The 14,101-nt window shown below is 38.6% G+C and overlaps 1 protein-coding gene across 4 annotated transcripts in view; it reads left to right on the top strand.

Moving 5' to 3' along the window:
• The window catches only part of elp1 (elongator acetyltransferase complex subunit 1), a 17,057-nt gene extending 2,956 nt beyond the window's left edge, over positions 1 to 14,101 (top strand). For 3 of the 4 annotated variants that reach the window (XM_066666971.1, XM_066666970.1, XM_066666969.1), the window contains exons 5-37: positions 25 to 105; positions 206 to 291; positions 568 to 667; positions 1,310 to 1,400; positions 1,577 to 1,700; positions 2,298 to 2,391; positions 2,493 to 2,723; positions 3,165 to 3,335; positions 3,498 to 3,582; positions 3,716 to 3,868; positions 4,026 to 4,132; positions 4,306 to 4,409; positions 4,496 to 4,549; positions 4,804 to 4,909; positions 5,162 to 5,277; positions 5,701 to 5,774; positions 5,925 to 6,003; positions 6,092 to 6,171; positions 6,700 to 6,846; positions 7,135 to 7,220; positions 7,348 to 7,496; positions 7,615 to 7,738; positions 7,833 to 7,930; positions 8,106 to 8,307; positions 9,132 to 9,193; positions 9,664 to 9,726; positions 9,825 to 9,885; positions 9,975 to 10,088; positions 11,628 to 11,739; positions 12,381 to 12,508; positions 13,297 to 13,448; positions 13,815 to 13,893; positions 13,970 to 14,101. In XM_066666971.1, coding sequence (XP_066523068.1) covers positions 25 to 105; positions 206 to 291; positions 568 to 667; positions 1,310 to 1,400; positions 1,577 to 1,700; positions 2,298 to 2,391; positions 2,493 to 2,723; positions 3,165 to 3,335; positions 3,498 to 3,582; positions 3,716 to 3,868; positions 4,026 to 4,132; positions 4,306 to 4,409; positions 4,496 to 4,549; positions 4,804 to 4,909; positions 5,162 to 5,277; positions 5,701 to 5,774; positions 5,925 to 6,003; positions 6,092 to 6,171; positions 6,700 to 6,846; positions 7,135 to 7,220; positions 7,348 to 7,496; positions 7,615 to 7,738; positions 7,833 to 7,930; positions 8,106 to 8,307; positions 9,132 to 9,193; positions 9,664 to 9,726; positions 9,825 to 9,885; positions 9,975 to 10,088; positions 11,628 to 11,739; positions 12,381 to 12,508; positions 13,297 to 13,448; positions 13,815 to 13,893; positions 13,970 to 14,037 — 3,581 coding nt within the window. In that variant the 3' untranslated portion in view covers positions 14,038 to 14,101. The other variant, XM_066666972.1, reaches the window with a different exon arrangement.

The raw sequence follows: 14,101 nt of genomic DNA, 5'->3' as shown, positions 1-14,101 counted from the left end.
TCATATTCTGTATATGTATTTCAGGCCAGGAGACAATTATCTTGATGACCAAAGACTTTGAGCCCATAACTGAGGTGGCCATTCATCAGGACGAGTTTGGGGAAGGTGCGCTTCATGAGAGTTGCTAGGTTAATAAACCTATTTCTCGGTTATAAATTAGGTAGTAGTTTTGGTATATTAATGAATGAGTAATCTTGTGTATCAGGCAAATTCATCACAGTTGGATGGGGGAAGAAGGAAACCCAGTTTCATGGCTCAGAAGGGAAGAAAGCTGCTCAGAAAAAGGCTGTGGTAAGTCTTTAATTTGTCTATTAAGTAGTATCAGGTAGCCATCACTTTAGTCAGATCTGCAAGTAGATGATAGTTAGATAGATAGTTTTGCAACATAAATCAGATTGGAATGCAGAAAAAAATTATGGCAACTTAATGGTAATATTTTAATGGTACCATTTCTGTTATGATGTACTGAGATTCTTGGCACAGTTGCAGAAGCACAGGAGCTTTATTTGCCTGTTCAGTGTCTTTCTTTACTACACACACACACTCGTGTTTCTTGTGTCATGTAAGGAGGTGCAGCCTGCAATGCCATGGGATGATCGAAAGCCAAGAATAACATGGAGAGGTGATGGGCAGCTGTTTGCTGTCAGTGCCATCTGCCCTCAGACTGGTGGGTGACTCCTACTCACATACAGTGGGAAGCAAAAATATTGGGACAATTTGAAATAAGCTAATATGTTATATGTAAATAAAATTTGTATTCCAGATAAAAGATGAGAATTAGACTAAAACACAATTGGGTTTAACAGACACGGATAGTCCTGGACTATATCCTCCTTTCAATGGAAAATTACAATACAAACTGCTGAGTAGTTCAAGACTAGTCTTTACTCCTGTCTGGGAAACCACCCCAGTATGCCAGATATTTTCCAAGCACTGGTTCAGGAACACAAATGTAATTTGTAGTGTTTACTCCTCTTATTTCCAACAAGCATCTGTTAAAGGCGGTGCTGAGTTTTTCAAGGATTATTTGAAGACATATTCTTCAGTGTCAAGTTCACAGACATGAACTTGTTCATGTATTTCAGTTTGCTTTAAAGATTGTGTTTGTTTGTTTGTACAGAAGGTTTATGTTGTTAGGAAAACACTGCTTAGAAATAAAAGCTGCTATTTAGTTTTTAAATCTCATGTTTAGGCCTTGAATACACATGCAAACATAGCAAAAAATAGCTAACTGGAAATAGTTTTAAAATCTATTTCTCTTTGGACTTAACCCAAGCTGATAAAACTGAGGTCATTTGTTTTGTTTCAGGGGCGAGAAAAGTAAGAGTGTGGAATCGAGAATGTGTCCTGCAGGCAACCAGTGAAGCTGTCAATGGACTTGAACAACCGCTCTGCTGGAAGTAAGAGATTCTCAAATTAGTGTGAAGAAATGGTATTCTGCCTGTGGAGAATTGATGTTCAAATCAAAATGTCTTGTAATACTGATGTGTCATAGCTTATTAAACAAACTGCCATTAGAAATCTGCTGTTATAGTGTTCTACTTTAAAATTCTTAAACTTGTGTCTGAATGTTTAGACCCTCAGGCAGCCTGATAGCCTCGACTCAGCGGCACCCTAACAAACACAGTGTGGTTTTTATGGAAAAAAATGGCTTACTTCATGGAGATTTCACTCTGCCTTTCGCCAAGGAACAGGCCAAGGTATCAGTATTCTGCCGGCCAGGAAGGACTACCTGGGCCTTTATTCCCGTATCCAATAGTGACCCTGTACTGAATGGATATATGTTTTAAGACATACTTTACAGCCAAACATTTATTGACTCCTGCTTATCCAACAGTTCTTCTGAACACAGTTAAGTGGATTGTTCCTCTTTGCTGCAGGAACACCTGTGGTAGCACTCTTCTAGGATGGCTTTAAGGCAAACATAGAACCTGTTTGTAGCTTTGGCTGCATACCACCTAAGCATTATAAAATGATATAGTAATATCTGTTGGTTCATTCTGGAGCACAAACACCACTCCACATAATCTAGAGATATTCAATGGTGCTTTTTCACACCAAAGAAAGTAGTTCTACTGCTTCCCAGGCCAATACTGAAGGACTTTATAACCCCTAGCCCATTGTTGGCATTGAGTAAGGTGAACTTACCTGTTGTAGAACATCTTATTTGGTGCTGTTTATGGCAATTATTAGTAACGCTGTGTTTAGTGCACAGTTCAGCCTTTAGTCTTAGAAGGTAAAGCGTCTTTATATTTTGTTTGTTTTGTTTACATCTGACTAAGTGTTTTGTTTCTCAGGTGAAGGAATTGCTCTGGAATAGTGACTCCACAGTGCTGGCTGTCTGGATTGAAGACATGAAACCAGCGGAGGAACGCAACTCCAGCACATACAGTTAGTGCATATTTGAAATCCCTTTCGAACAATATTATCACTGAATAACTTCAATCATAATGCTGTTGGTGTTACTGAATACTGGCTCTCCCTACTTTTAGTTCAGCTTTGGACAGTAGGGAATTACCACTGGTACCTAAAGCAGAGCCTGCACTTTGGAAGTGAGCCTTTAAAAGCCCCAGCATGTGTGTGTTGGGACCCAGAGAAGCCCCTCCGTCTGCACCTTCTGACAAAAGGCTGGACCAGCTACACCTATGACTGGGGCTGGTCCACAGACCGCAGCACTGGAGACGATTCACAGGACAATGCCTGCGTGGCAGTCATTGATGGAGGTGACAACCAGCAACAACTAGGACTGTATACCCGTTTCTGGTAGTGTGGACCAGACATAAATGACCCGATCATTTTATAGTTTTGAGTAATTAAATTGATCTAAGTTAGTATTTTTTTAATTAGCAATAATCAGTATCCAGAATGGTCATATGATAAGCTAACAATAAATTAACGTCCTTGTTATTGCTGACCAGCCTAGGGATGTAAAGAACACCCACATATTTTTGTGCATTTTAATTATTGCAGTGTGAAACCAGCTGAAACAAATAAAATATGATATAACGGGGAAAAAAAAAGATAATGTAACCATAAACAAACACTGTTTTCTTAAGCAAACAAATGGTGTGAGAACAGTAAACTAATTATATCTGTCACCTGTCATTCATCTGTCATTCATCTGTCACCTGATTTTCTTTTATCATGACTCACTTATTTTACAGATAAAGTTTTAATGACAACATTTCGTCAGAGTGTGGTACCTCCACCCATGTCTTCCTACGAGTTACAGCTTCCTGCTGCTGCCAGCTTGGTCACATTCCACTCACAGCCTCAGAGGACCAATGAGCTTGCTGCATTAACAGCTGGTGGCCATTTACATATCTACAGTCAAGGTGCAATATCTAGAAAAGTATAGGACAAAACCTCTTAAATCACTTTTTCACTTTCCTTCATTTTCTTCATGCCCGTAACTCCACAGTTTCCAAAGTCATATTGTGATACATATTGTGCTGCTTTTATGAGAAGAGTTACAAGGCTTTCTTTTTTTCATTCAGGTTCTGAAAACACAAGTGTGCCTGCCACAAATTCATCTGGGTTTAGAGTTGTCTCTGAACCCATTGTCTTACAGAGGACATACAGGTTTTATTCACATACTGTTGGCTTTATTTTGAAATCCAGTCTGAATGTTAATGTTAGTCCTTAGCTGGTGTTCAACTTCACATTTTGCCAGACATTTAGGTGTGTAATTAAACACATTTAATTTCATATGCAGTGTTGCAGTGACCCAGGAGGGGGTGCTGGCTCTACGCTTGTTGCTGTGGCTGAGGGATGATGTGTTTGTGGTGGTAGCATGTGGAGATGACTTAACCACATCACGTCTGCTCGTTCTCAAACCATCGGAGTCTCAGGACAGTCTGGAGATTAGGTACAGAAAATACACCCATATATTTTTAGACAGATGTTCGACTGTGAGACAGGATTTTTTGACAGTGTTCTTATGTTTGCTACAATCAGTACGTGAAACCGGTACATGGTTATTTATTTATTTATTTAATTTGTGATTTGCTCTGTGTGTTAATCAGGTCCGATTTCCTTGTGGGAGGTCATGTGATCAGTCTCTGCCATAACCCAAAGACTGACACACTGGCTCTGCAGTTAGAGGATGGTCAGATTAGAAGAGTGCACTGTGGTGAGTGCTGCTGAAGTCTGTAAGGGCTTTAACACCTTATAGACACCGCATAGAGTATTGGTGTATTAAAACTGAAAAAGTATTTTTACAAAGTGATATTTCTTCACTGCACTTAGTAAAGATAGATTGATATTATGCTCATTATGAAAAATGAATAAGCCCTTCTTGTTTAGCCTCCTCTCAGGTGACAGTAACAGAATGGAGGGATTCTACTGGGTGCATTGTAAACTTTTATCTGCCCTGTGTACACACTGCACTGTGTACCATCAATGGACAGGTAACAGTATACTTTTCTTTCACTTCTTTATTGTGTGTGTTTTATATAGATTTGCAGGTATTCATGTATGCTTTCTCTCCCAACAGGAACATGTTATAGGTCTCACAGAAAGACACCACCTCTATATTGGTGACTCACAGGTATCTATGTCTAATCTAGCTCTATTATAGACAGATTGGGAATCATGAGTAAGAATCGAGCCTTTAAATTAAACCTGCTCCTGGTCCTTGAGCACTGCATTGCATTTCTAACGTTTTCTCCCCAAGCCTGCACAACATGTGTGTTTTTTGCACAGCAGATATCTTAATGTTTGCTTATAAGGCAGACACTGATTTAAAATTTTATCTTATTTTTGTTTTTGTCCTCTCTGTATAATGTCACTTTTTATTTGCAGATTGCCTCCAATATTTCTTCCTTTGTGGTATATGATGAGTTCCTTCTCCTCACCACACACGCACACACCTGCCGTTGTCTCCACCTCACTCCAATGACCATCAAAGGTGAGGGAATAACTAGATTTTTATTAAGATTCTCTGTATAGAGAGTTTGAACCAGGAAATGTCCATTGATTATCACAACATAAATTGCTCTGAGAACCCTGTTTCTGTTTAAACTTGTCATGTGTTTTTCAATTTTTTTTTTTTATAGTATTTTATGATTTTTGGAAAATTATATTCTCCGCTTTAAAAGCAGGTAAGCCTTGTCTCACATTATGTCTTAATCACAGTGTTTTTGTCTTGATGTATGTGCAGATGTGAAGGCTGCTCTTAGCTCAGAAGCAACTCAAAATGATGAGAGTGTGCGCAGAGTGGAGAGAGGCTCTCGCATTGTTACTGTTGTGCCACAGGACACACGACTGATCCTACAGGTCAATACAGATCTGACACACACACTCCGATTATTGTCTGTTGTTGCCAGTTAACCCTAGATATTTATCATCTTCATTGCTGCAATAAATGCCTCTTCTGGGAAGGTTTAGATTTGATGTAACACTTTTTCAGGAAAGCCATAAATCCTCATTTGCTTTCTTTCTTTATTAAGCTGTATGTGAACAACTGAACACCTGTCTCATTAATGGCTACATTTTATAGTGAAATTCCTCCATTAGAAACAGTTTTGACACCTATGGACTATTAATGTAACGTTGTAATGTAAGGCATCTCTTTATTCTGTGTGTATCAGACCATCAGAGTTTCTCAAAAATTTTCAGGCTCTGTCTGTGAGTGATGTGTCAATGAATTATTGATGCTTTTAGATGAGCCTTAATAATATTCTGTGTCTTATTTCCCAGATGCCCAGAGGTAACCTAGAGACCATCCATCATCGAGCGCTTGTGCTGGCTCAACTCAGGAAGTGGCTGGATAAGTGAGTGAAATAAGTCATTATCTTTTCTAAGTTTTAGTGATAAAATATGTGAGTAAAGATTTGTATATACATTGTTTTGTTTTTACTACACATGAAATTTCTAGACACATTGACTCTAGCGAGTGGGTTTAAACATGTTCTTTGTTCTAGTCTGCAATTTAGAGATGCCTTTGAGTGCATGAGGAAGCTGCGTATCAACCTCAACCTCATCTATGACCACAATCCCAAAGTGAGCACCGTGATCATGATGTAATTAGCTCCTATTGTGCTCTCTTTGCCGTCTACTGAAATACTAACATGCTTTTTCATATGCGCAGGTGTTTTTAGAAAATGTTGAAATATTTCTGAAACAGATCGATTCAGTCAACTACATCAGTCTTTTCCTTACAGAGCTCAAGTAAGTTTATCTTCTGAAATTTCCATACAGACATACAGCATGTGTATGTAGAATTTAGTAACATTATACTAAAATATATGCAATATTTCTCAGTGTGAAAAGAACTTTATAAGATTAATCAACCTATTTCTAAACAGCTTCACTTGTTAAGATGGTTTTATCAAGAGTAAGGGTCTTCTTCCTCAGATATTTTTTTCAACCACTATTTCTGGGGAAAATATAAAAACCAAGTCAGATAACATATGAACATTAGGATCGTTTCTCTGGTCAGAATTACTTGTTTCGAGCACAACATATTGCCCCCTCCAGGGTGTATTCCCGCCTTGCGCCCAATGATTTCAGGTAGGATCTGGACCCACCGTGACCCTGAATTGGATAAGCTCTTACAGATAATGAATGAATTAATGAGCACAACATATTTTTACTATATATTGACAACAATTAAGATGTCACTCTCTAAGATGTTTTTGTGGTGTAGACAGTGCTGTGAAAATGCTTCATTTCATGATGTGACTCATCATTCAATAGGGAGGAAGACACCACCAAAACTATGTACCCTTGTCCAATGAGTGCAGCTGACCAATCAGCTTCAGGAAGTGGAGGAGGTGGGCAAAAGAAAGTGGACACTGTCTGTGATGCTCTGCGGTCAGCTATGGAAAACCTTGATCCGCAAAAGTATGTATTCATTAATAAAAGCAATGAGAGTTCAGTTAGATTTCTCTCTGATGCAGTTTTAATGGAGTAGTAAAAAATTACTGACTTGAGGGTAGAAATCTGTGCATACTCATAGCAGAATATAGTAGAGAAAACATTTTTAATTTCCCTGTTTGTAACATTTAATAGATTTGGTCTTGATGGAACATACATACTCTAGTATTTAGGCGTCTGTGAGACTGTTTATTTACTATATTTTATATTCTATTTGGCTGTTATAATACTTAATCTTGCCTTCTGTCCAAACAGATTTTGTTTGTGTATTTTGACCTCACATGTGAGAAAGACGACACCAGAACTGGAGATTGCGCTGCAGAAAGTCCATGAATTACGTGGTGAGAATTAAACTGAGTATCAAGTCTTGATCAAGAAACAAAGTAAATCTCTACTCAGAAAATTCCCAACACTTTAAAAAACCCTATATGTCTGTAATCTCTTTTTTTTGGTAATGTTTATGTTAAGTGACCCCACCTAATGCAGAGAATGCTGTGAATGCAGAAGAGGCTTTGAAGTATCTTTTGTTTCTGGTCAATGTGAATGAGTTATATGAACACTCTCTGGGAACCTATGATTTTGATCTGGTGCTTATGGTGGCAGAAAAGTCACAGAAGGTTAGTAAAGTTTTTTCATATTTCTGGAGGTGTCTGTAGACTTACCAGAATGAATCGGTAATCAGAATTCATTATCAGAACTCTAGACTATTTCCACCTCCTCTCTGCTCATCTTTAGGACCCGAAAGAGTATCTTCCATTCTTGAATATGCTGAAAACCCTGGAGCCTAATTACCAGCACTACACAATTGACAAACACCTGAAGAGATACAAGAAAGCCCTGCATCATCTCAGCAAGTGTGGTATGATTCTTTGAGTTTGCCCTGAGGTTTAGAACCAAAAGAAATAAAATAAATAAAATTTTATTGACTTTCTTTATCTCTTTTTCTCTCTCAGGTGAGGAGCACTTCACTGAAGTATTAAACCTGGTTAAGGATCAGAGGCTATATAGTGATGCTCTGGCGCTCTATTCCTCAGACAGCCAACAGCACAAGGTGTTTCTCCTAAAACAGGATTTTCAGGGTTGTAATGCTATGTATTTATGTAAACTGAATGTAGACTTCTATTTTTCGCTGTTGAATTTGATTTCTGTTTTGTTCTTTGTGCCAGTAACTTTAATCGTAACTGTGGATGTATTTGCAAACTCTGATCTCCATGTGGTGTCATCAGGAGCTGACTGTGGCCTATGCGGAACACCTTTTGAAGCAACAGCAGGCCGAGCAGGCGGGGCTGTTGCTATGGCGATGTGGAGAGACAGCCCGTGCTCTACCAGCTTTCATTAGCTGCGTGAGCTGGAGACACGCCCTCGCTGTGGCAGCACAAATCCCTCTGCCACCTGAACAGCTGGTACAGCTTGCCCGAGAGCTGGCAGGTACAGTGTGGAGTGGTCTAAATCTCTGTATCTGTCTGTGTGTCCGTGTGTGTGTAGTGGTAGTGTCGCAGTCACACAGCTCCAGGGACCTGGAGGTTGTGGGTTCGATTCCCGCTCCGGGTGACTGCCTGTGAGGAGTTTGGTGTGTAGCTGTGTGTCATACACACATTAGGAATTCTGGGTCTGAGCATATTTTGGAAAAAAAATTAATTTCATGAGATTTGAAAAATTTTATTTAAAAAAAAAATCCCTTATGCACTTTGAAGGTCATATAGCAATTTAAATATTAAAAACAATAACATATGCAGGCTTACACTGATCTGAAATGCATTGACATGAACATAAGACTGCTTTGAACCATATTTCAACATGTGGCTTGAATATATATTTATAATTACATAATGAATGCAGAAATAAAAATTCTCCAAAATGACTTGGGCATGAGGGTGTGATGCATATCAAACTCATATTCCGACACCAGCTACACAGACTGTAGGCTATTACTGCCAAAGCAACTTAACTACCACATTTGTCAAAGCTTACTCATTCACTTGTGTGGGATATTTTGGGTAAATGCCAGACTTGAACAATGTTAGCTCCTTAATGACCTTGTAATTCTGCTAACATTTTAGATGGAACATGTAAGCATGTTTTTTATCAGCACTGGAACATTTTATTTTTCCATTGGCAGTACTTTTCTAATCCAGTAGCAGTACGTTTCTAATGGGGTAGAACACTGACTGCTAAAACAATTTGAGACGATTTCAATGATCTGTTGTGTTGTCATTAATCTCAATAAAGCATATGTGCTTTTCAACTTTCAGAGAAGCTTCTGGACATGAGACGACATACAGAGGCTGCTCTGCTGTTGGAGCAGTATGCGAAGGTGCTGGCACCCTTGTTGTTTCACATTTTATAAGTAGTTTTTTCCTTTTCCCATTTAAGCTTCAGTAGGACTGTGCTTAGTGTGTCATAATCTATAGCCCGCATTTCAACACAGTAATGCACAAATAATTTGAACACATTAACACATTTGGTCACATTGTTGACTTTTTTAAATATGCCAGAGCCTTTGTTCATAACACATTAACTATTTTTCCAATATGTTACATTTTGAAAAATAAACTGTCATTTGAAATATGCCTGCTGCTGAGGATAAATTAGTTAGATCAACTGCGTTAGAGCCAAGAAACGTATCATGCCGGGATATGGAACCCATTTTTGTAGTTTGTTGAACCTGATTTGGTTGATTATGTTTATAGAAACCATGATCATGAATAAAAATGAAAACATTAATTTATGATGATTTCATGTTGTTTTCTCCATGTATATTTAATGAAATGTGTCTGTTTTCAGGACTGTGAGGAAGCCATCTCTGCTTTGATAGAGGGAGCCGCATGGGAGGAAGCCCTCAGAGTAGTGAGTCTGATCGTACATTTCTTTATATGACTTACTACTGCTGAATAGATGTTTTTCAAACTTGGATTTAAAACCTATTGCTTCTTTCACTGTTTAAGATTTACTTTTATAGCCGACCAGACATCATTGAAACCCACCTGAAGCCTGCCCTTTTGGAAGGTAATATACATCTCTTACGTTTGACTTTAACTCTTTTATTATATTGTTTTTTCCCCATCACACAGGTATGACTCTTTGTCTCGTTTTAGCTCACAGTAACCAGGTGGGCTTCCTGGAGACGCAGAAGGCTCTATTCACACGTCACAAAAATCGTCTAGCTGTGGTGCGAGATCAGAAGGCAAAGGCTATGCTGGAGCACGTTGGTAAATTATTGTTATAAACTAAATTTTACATGTGACTTATTACTATGAATGCAGTCTTTTATTGTATTTATTAACAGTTTCTGCAGGCCCTCTTTTGACCAATACGCAATTTAAATTGTAGTTTAATCACTATAATCAAATGAAAAAATATATTGACTTCTTTAGGACAAAGTCTGGTTCCTGTGTGTTAGATGTAATTGTGTTGAGTTGCTTGTGAGTAATGCATGGTAAAAATCAGGAGCGAGACCCTCCTGTTGTGACCATAATTCACAATTCTCAACAAAGTTTACCATGCTGTTCAACTTGATATAAAGCATTGTGTAAAAGACATAATGTGTGTCGTTCAAATCACCCCCTCCCCACAACCACCACCACCCAAGGTTCTGCACAACATAAAAGAAAGCCAAAATAACAGCAGGAAAGAAGGGTAGGAGAAAATAACAAGCATAACAAAGCTGAATGGGTTTTAACAACAATCTAAATCTAGCCAACAAATAGAAAAGAAAGTACATCAAATATAACTTGACACTTCAGCATAACCAAAACCAGGAAAACATTTAGATAAACACACTAGTGAGCAATTCTTCACAACCACTAGGGGCAGTGAATGCACACAACCACCTCGAGGCCCGGGGAGCAGTTTGGAGGTTAGGTACCTTACTCAAGGGCACTTCAGCCATGAATGAATTTATCCTTTCTGGTCTTGGGAATTGAACTGGCAACCCTCCAGCCTCAAGGTTGCTTCTCTAAACTCAAGGCCACGGCTACCCCCAGAATATACAGACCTAAAAAGTAGTGTCACAACCATCTGAGTTAGAGCTTCAATAAAAGAATTTCAACCATTTGAACTTAGGTTTACATGACACAGTGAAAAGCTTAACACCTTGTAAGCTACTTGATACACAATCAAGATAGCCGTCAGAGTCTCACTGTTACTCTGATAAAGCAGGATCTATTCTGATGACTTACTCTCTCCCTTTGCTTCCATTTTGTCATAGTTTGGCATTTATAGACTGAGGCCACTGCTGGGCTGGAGTCGACATGACACTGTATCATGTTAAAGAAAAGAGACAAGGAAAAGAGTTTGACTCCTAGAATCGTAACAATAATAATGCAATTTTAGAGCTCACTCAGTCGAACCATAGTTGCAGATTTCCCTTCAGTACACTGCCGGAATACATGTTGTTGGAAATTTGTATGTTGTACAAAGAAGGAAATAAAACCCGTTTTTTTTTTTCATCTGTGAGCAAGTTAACATCTATAAAGGACTGCTGTGAAAGACGTAAGCTTTTAATTTGCTAGTGGCCCACAGTTCAATTTTTCAATTTCATGATTATGTAACTTGCAAGTTAGTTATTAAATAATCTAAGATTTACTGAATAATTCATAAAATCAATAATTTAAGCTTAATAACTAAATAATTAGCCTACAGATTATGAGGTTAATTTTATTTGTACAGGTCAGGGGGCTCTGTCACATCACAGAGTTGATTAAAAGCTGTTCTCACTGCTGCCTTGTTTTATTCCATGTGTTGTGCAGATGAGGAAGGTCCTGGCTGTGCAGATGCTGACCTGTATTCTGAGGCCAGCAGTGTCATGACCGGCAGCCGTCTTGGGTCAAAATACTCACAAAGCAACTCCCGCATTTCTGCGTGAGTAGCTGCAATGCGGAGCTATGACAAGCATCTGAAAGTGTGTAGACACCGCTAATGAATAATGAGTAGTGCACACTGGTGTTTAATTGAGCTTACACATTGTGCAGAATAGTTTGGGATGCTGTAGAGCAACTGCACATGAATCTAAATATAACCCATGGGTCTGAACACACCCAATACCAGGTGTTGGGCAGAGGAGCCCTCAGCACAGGCTTTCTCTTGCATGATGGAACTCGATTCAATGACTTTTTTGGCACTAATTATCAGATATCAGCCCTCGTTAATGCTGTAGTGGATAAATGCAGTTATATCCTCACAACAGTCTTCCAATGAAAATATAAAAGCTTTCTAAAATTGAAATGCAGTTCTCTTAGGCAAAATGGGAAAACTACCTATTAATGCCCTTCATCTCAATAGCAGTTTTGGGTCAGCAGGTGTCTACAGGCTTTTGCCCTTAATAGCTAACGCTTGAACTGGGTTACCAATAAAAATGTTCATAAAGGAAGTTAATGAAGAGCAAAATATAAAGTGGTCACCATATAGAACATAACATTCACAGAACATGATGAAAATGGACAGTGCACTTGGTAATTGTTTTTTGGTGAAAGTCTGAGACTCACTCTCGCCTTTTTATTTAGGCGCTCTTCTAAGAACCGCAGGAAAGCAGAAGGAAAGAAGCACAGCTTAAAAGAGGGAAGCACTTTCGAGGATATTGCTTTGCTCCATGCCCTCAATCAGATCATCCATGTTGCTGACAGGATGAGGGGTAAATATAATTGCATACATTCATGTCCCTCCTCTGTGATCAGCTTCGGAATGGGAGGTAATGGATTAAGAATGTAGTTTTGAATGATGCTGGATAAATGGAATTCAGAGTGCCTAGCTGAGTTTAGGTTTCCTAGCTCATTTAAACACATGGGGGAACAATTGCATGATTGTTTCATTATCTCAGGCTTGTCATAAGGTGCAACAAAATGTAAGAGCATAATATTTTAAACTGATGTGATGTATTTATTGCAGTCCAGAAGAACAGAATGTTTGGGCTCCTGTGTAACTGTGTAGATGTTAGTCTAGTCCATAATACTGATCTAGTCTCTCTTCCCACATTTTATTCATGTTACAGTATGTTGAGGTATGTACATGAAACAAGCAAACGTCTGTGTTGCCATGTATGCATCCTTCATGCATATATCTGAATAAACAAGTGTGCAGAGGGAGAGACAAACATTTCATTCTCTGTGAGGAAGAAGCAGAAAAAGGCGTTGCCTGGGTGCAGTGGATTAGCTCTTCTTCTCAGGAGTTTATTTAAAAAGAGTGAAACAGATAACTGAGTTTGAGACTGATGCAGTTCTTTGTATTTAAGTCTAATGGAATAAAGTTCAGAAAAGCAAGAGACAAAGAAAGTAAAAACTGGTCCATGCCCACAGCAAGCCTATACACTCAGTTGGCTTAACATCCACTGAACTCCCCTGCGGATGCAAAAATAAGCAGTGTTTGGTTGGTGTAGTATCAGAGAGAGGTCAATGATGGCAGTGTCTGCACTTTTCCCCACAGAGGAGATCCACAGTCTGCTGAAGGCATTAGTGCTGTTTCAGTTTGACTCTCTGGCCACTAGCCTTCAGGCAGACTACAGTGAGCTGCTCCAGCTCATGGAGAAAGGCATCCCAGACATCTGGAATGAGGGCCTTCAGCAGGGCCAAACACCTGTAAGACACACACACATTAATCTTATCTAAATTTCTATAAATAAACTATGCCACAGAAACAATGTGTGTAAAAATAAAAAAGAATCTTAGGAGCACCAAGAAATGTTAATTAAATCATGTTTTTGTGATATTTTAAAATGAATATCTAGTAGCGAATTTTCTCTTCATATTGAGTAGGTGTGTGATTGAAGTTTTCTTTCATGTACTTCAAAGCATGCTAAAATACCGTGCATGAAAGTGCATTGTAATAAACAAAGTAATATCCTCTGGCAGTTTTCTTTGTTGTGCCCAGTTTGGTGATGAAAAATTAAATTAAAATAAAATTTAACTTATATTTGGTGATTTTTCTACATCTCTTTGTTTCAGATCACAGGCCCAAACTCAACAGCAAACAGCATCATGGCTTCTTTCCAGCAGCCCAGAGCATCCACAGTGCATCAGCAAGGTGAGCGAATTAAGAAAACCTTTAACATAAAGGTTTGACTTTTGAACCATACATTAATGTCATTTCCTCCTCCTAGATGCAGAGATCCTCATACCACCCAAGATGCAGCACAATGTCAAATGGAAACTCTGTATATTGAAGTAGATTTTGTTGTTTATGAAAGGGCAAAATGCATTTTAAAATAAATGATTAAATGTCTTTGTGTGGG

The sequence above is a fragment of the Hoplias malabaricus genome, chromosome 4 (genome assembly GCF_029633855.1).
Source record: "Hoplias malabaricus isolate fHopMal1 chromosome 4, fHopMal1.hap1, whole genome shotgun sequence".
Lineage (NCBI taxonomy): Eukaryota > Metazoa > Chordata > Actinopteri > Characiformes > Erythrinidae > Hoplias > Hoplias malabaricus.
Note: the sequence above shows the minus strand (reverse complement) of the source record. Positions and strands in the feature narration are given on the sequence as shown.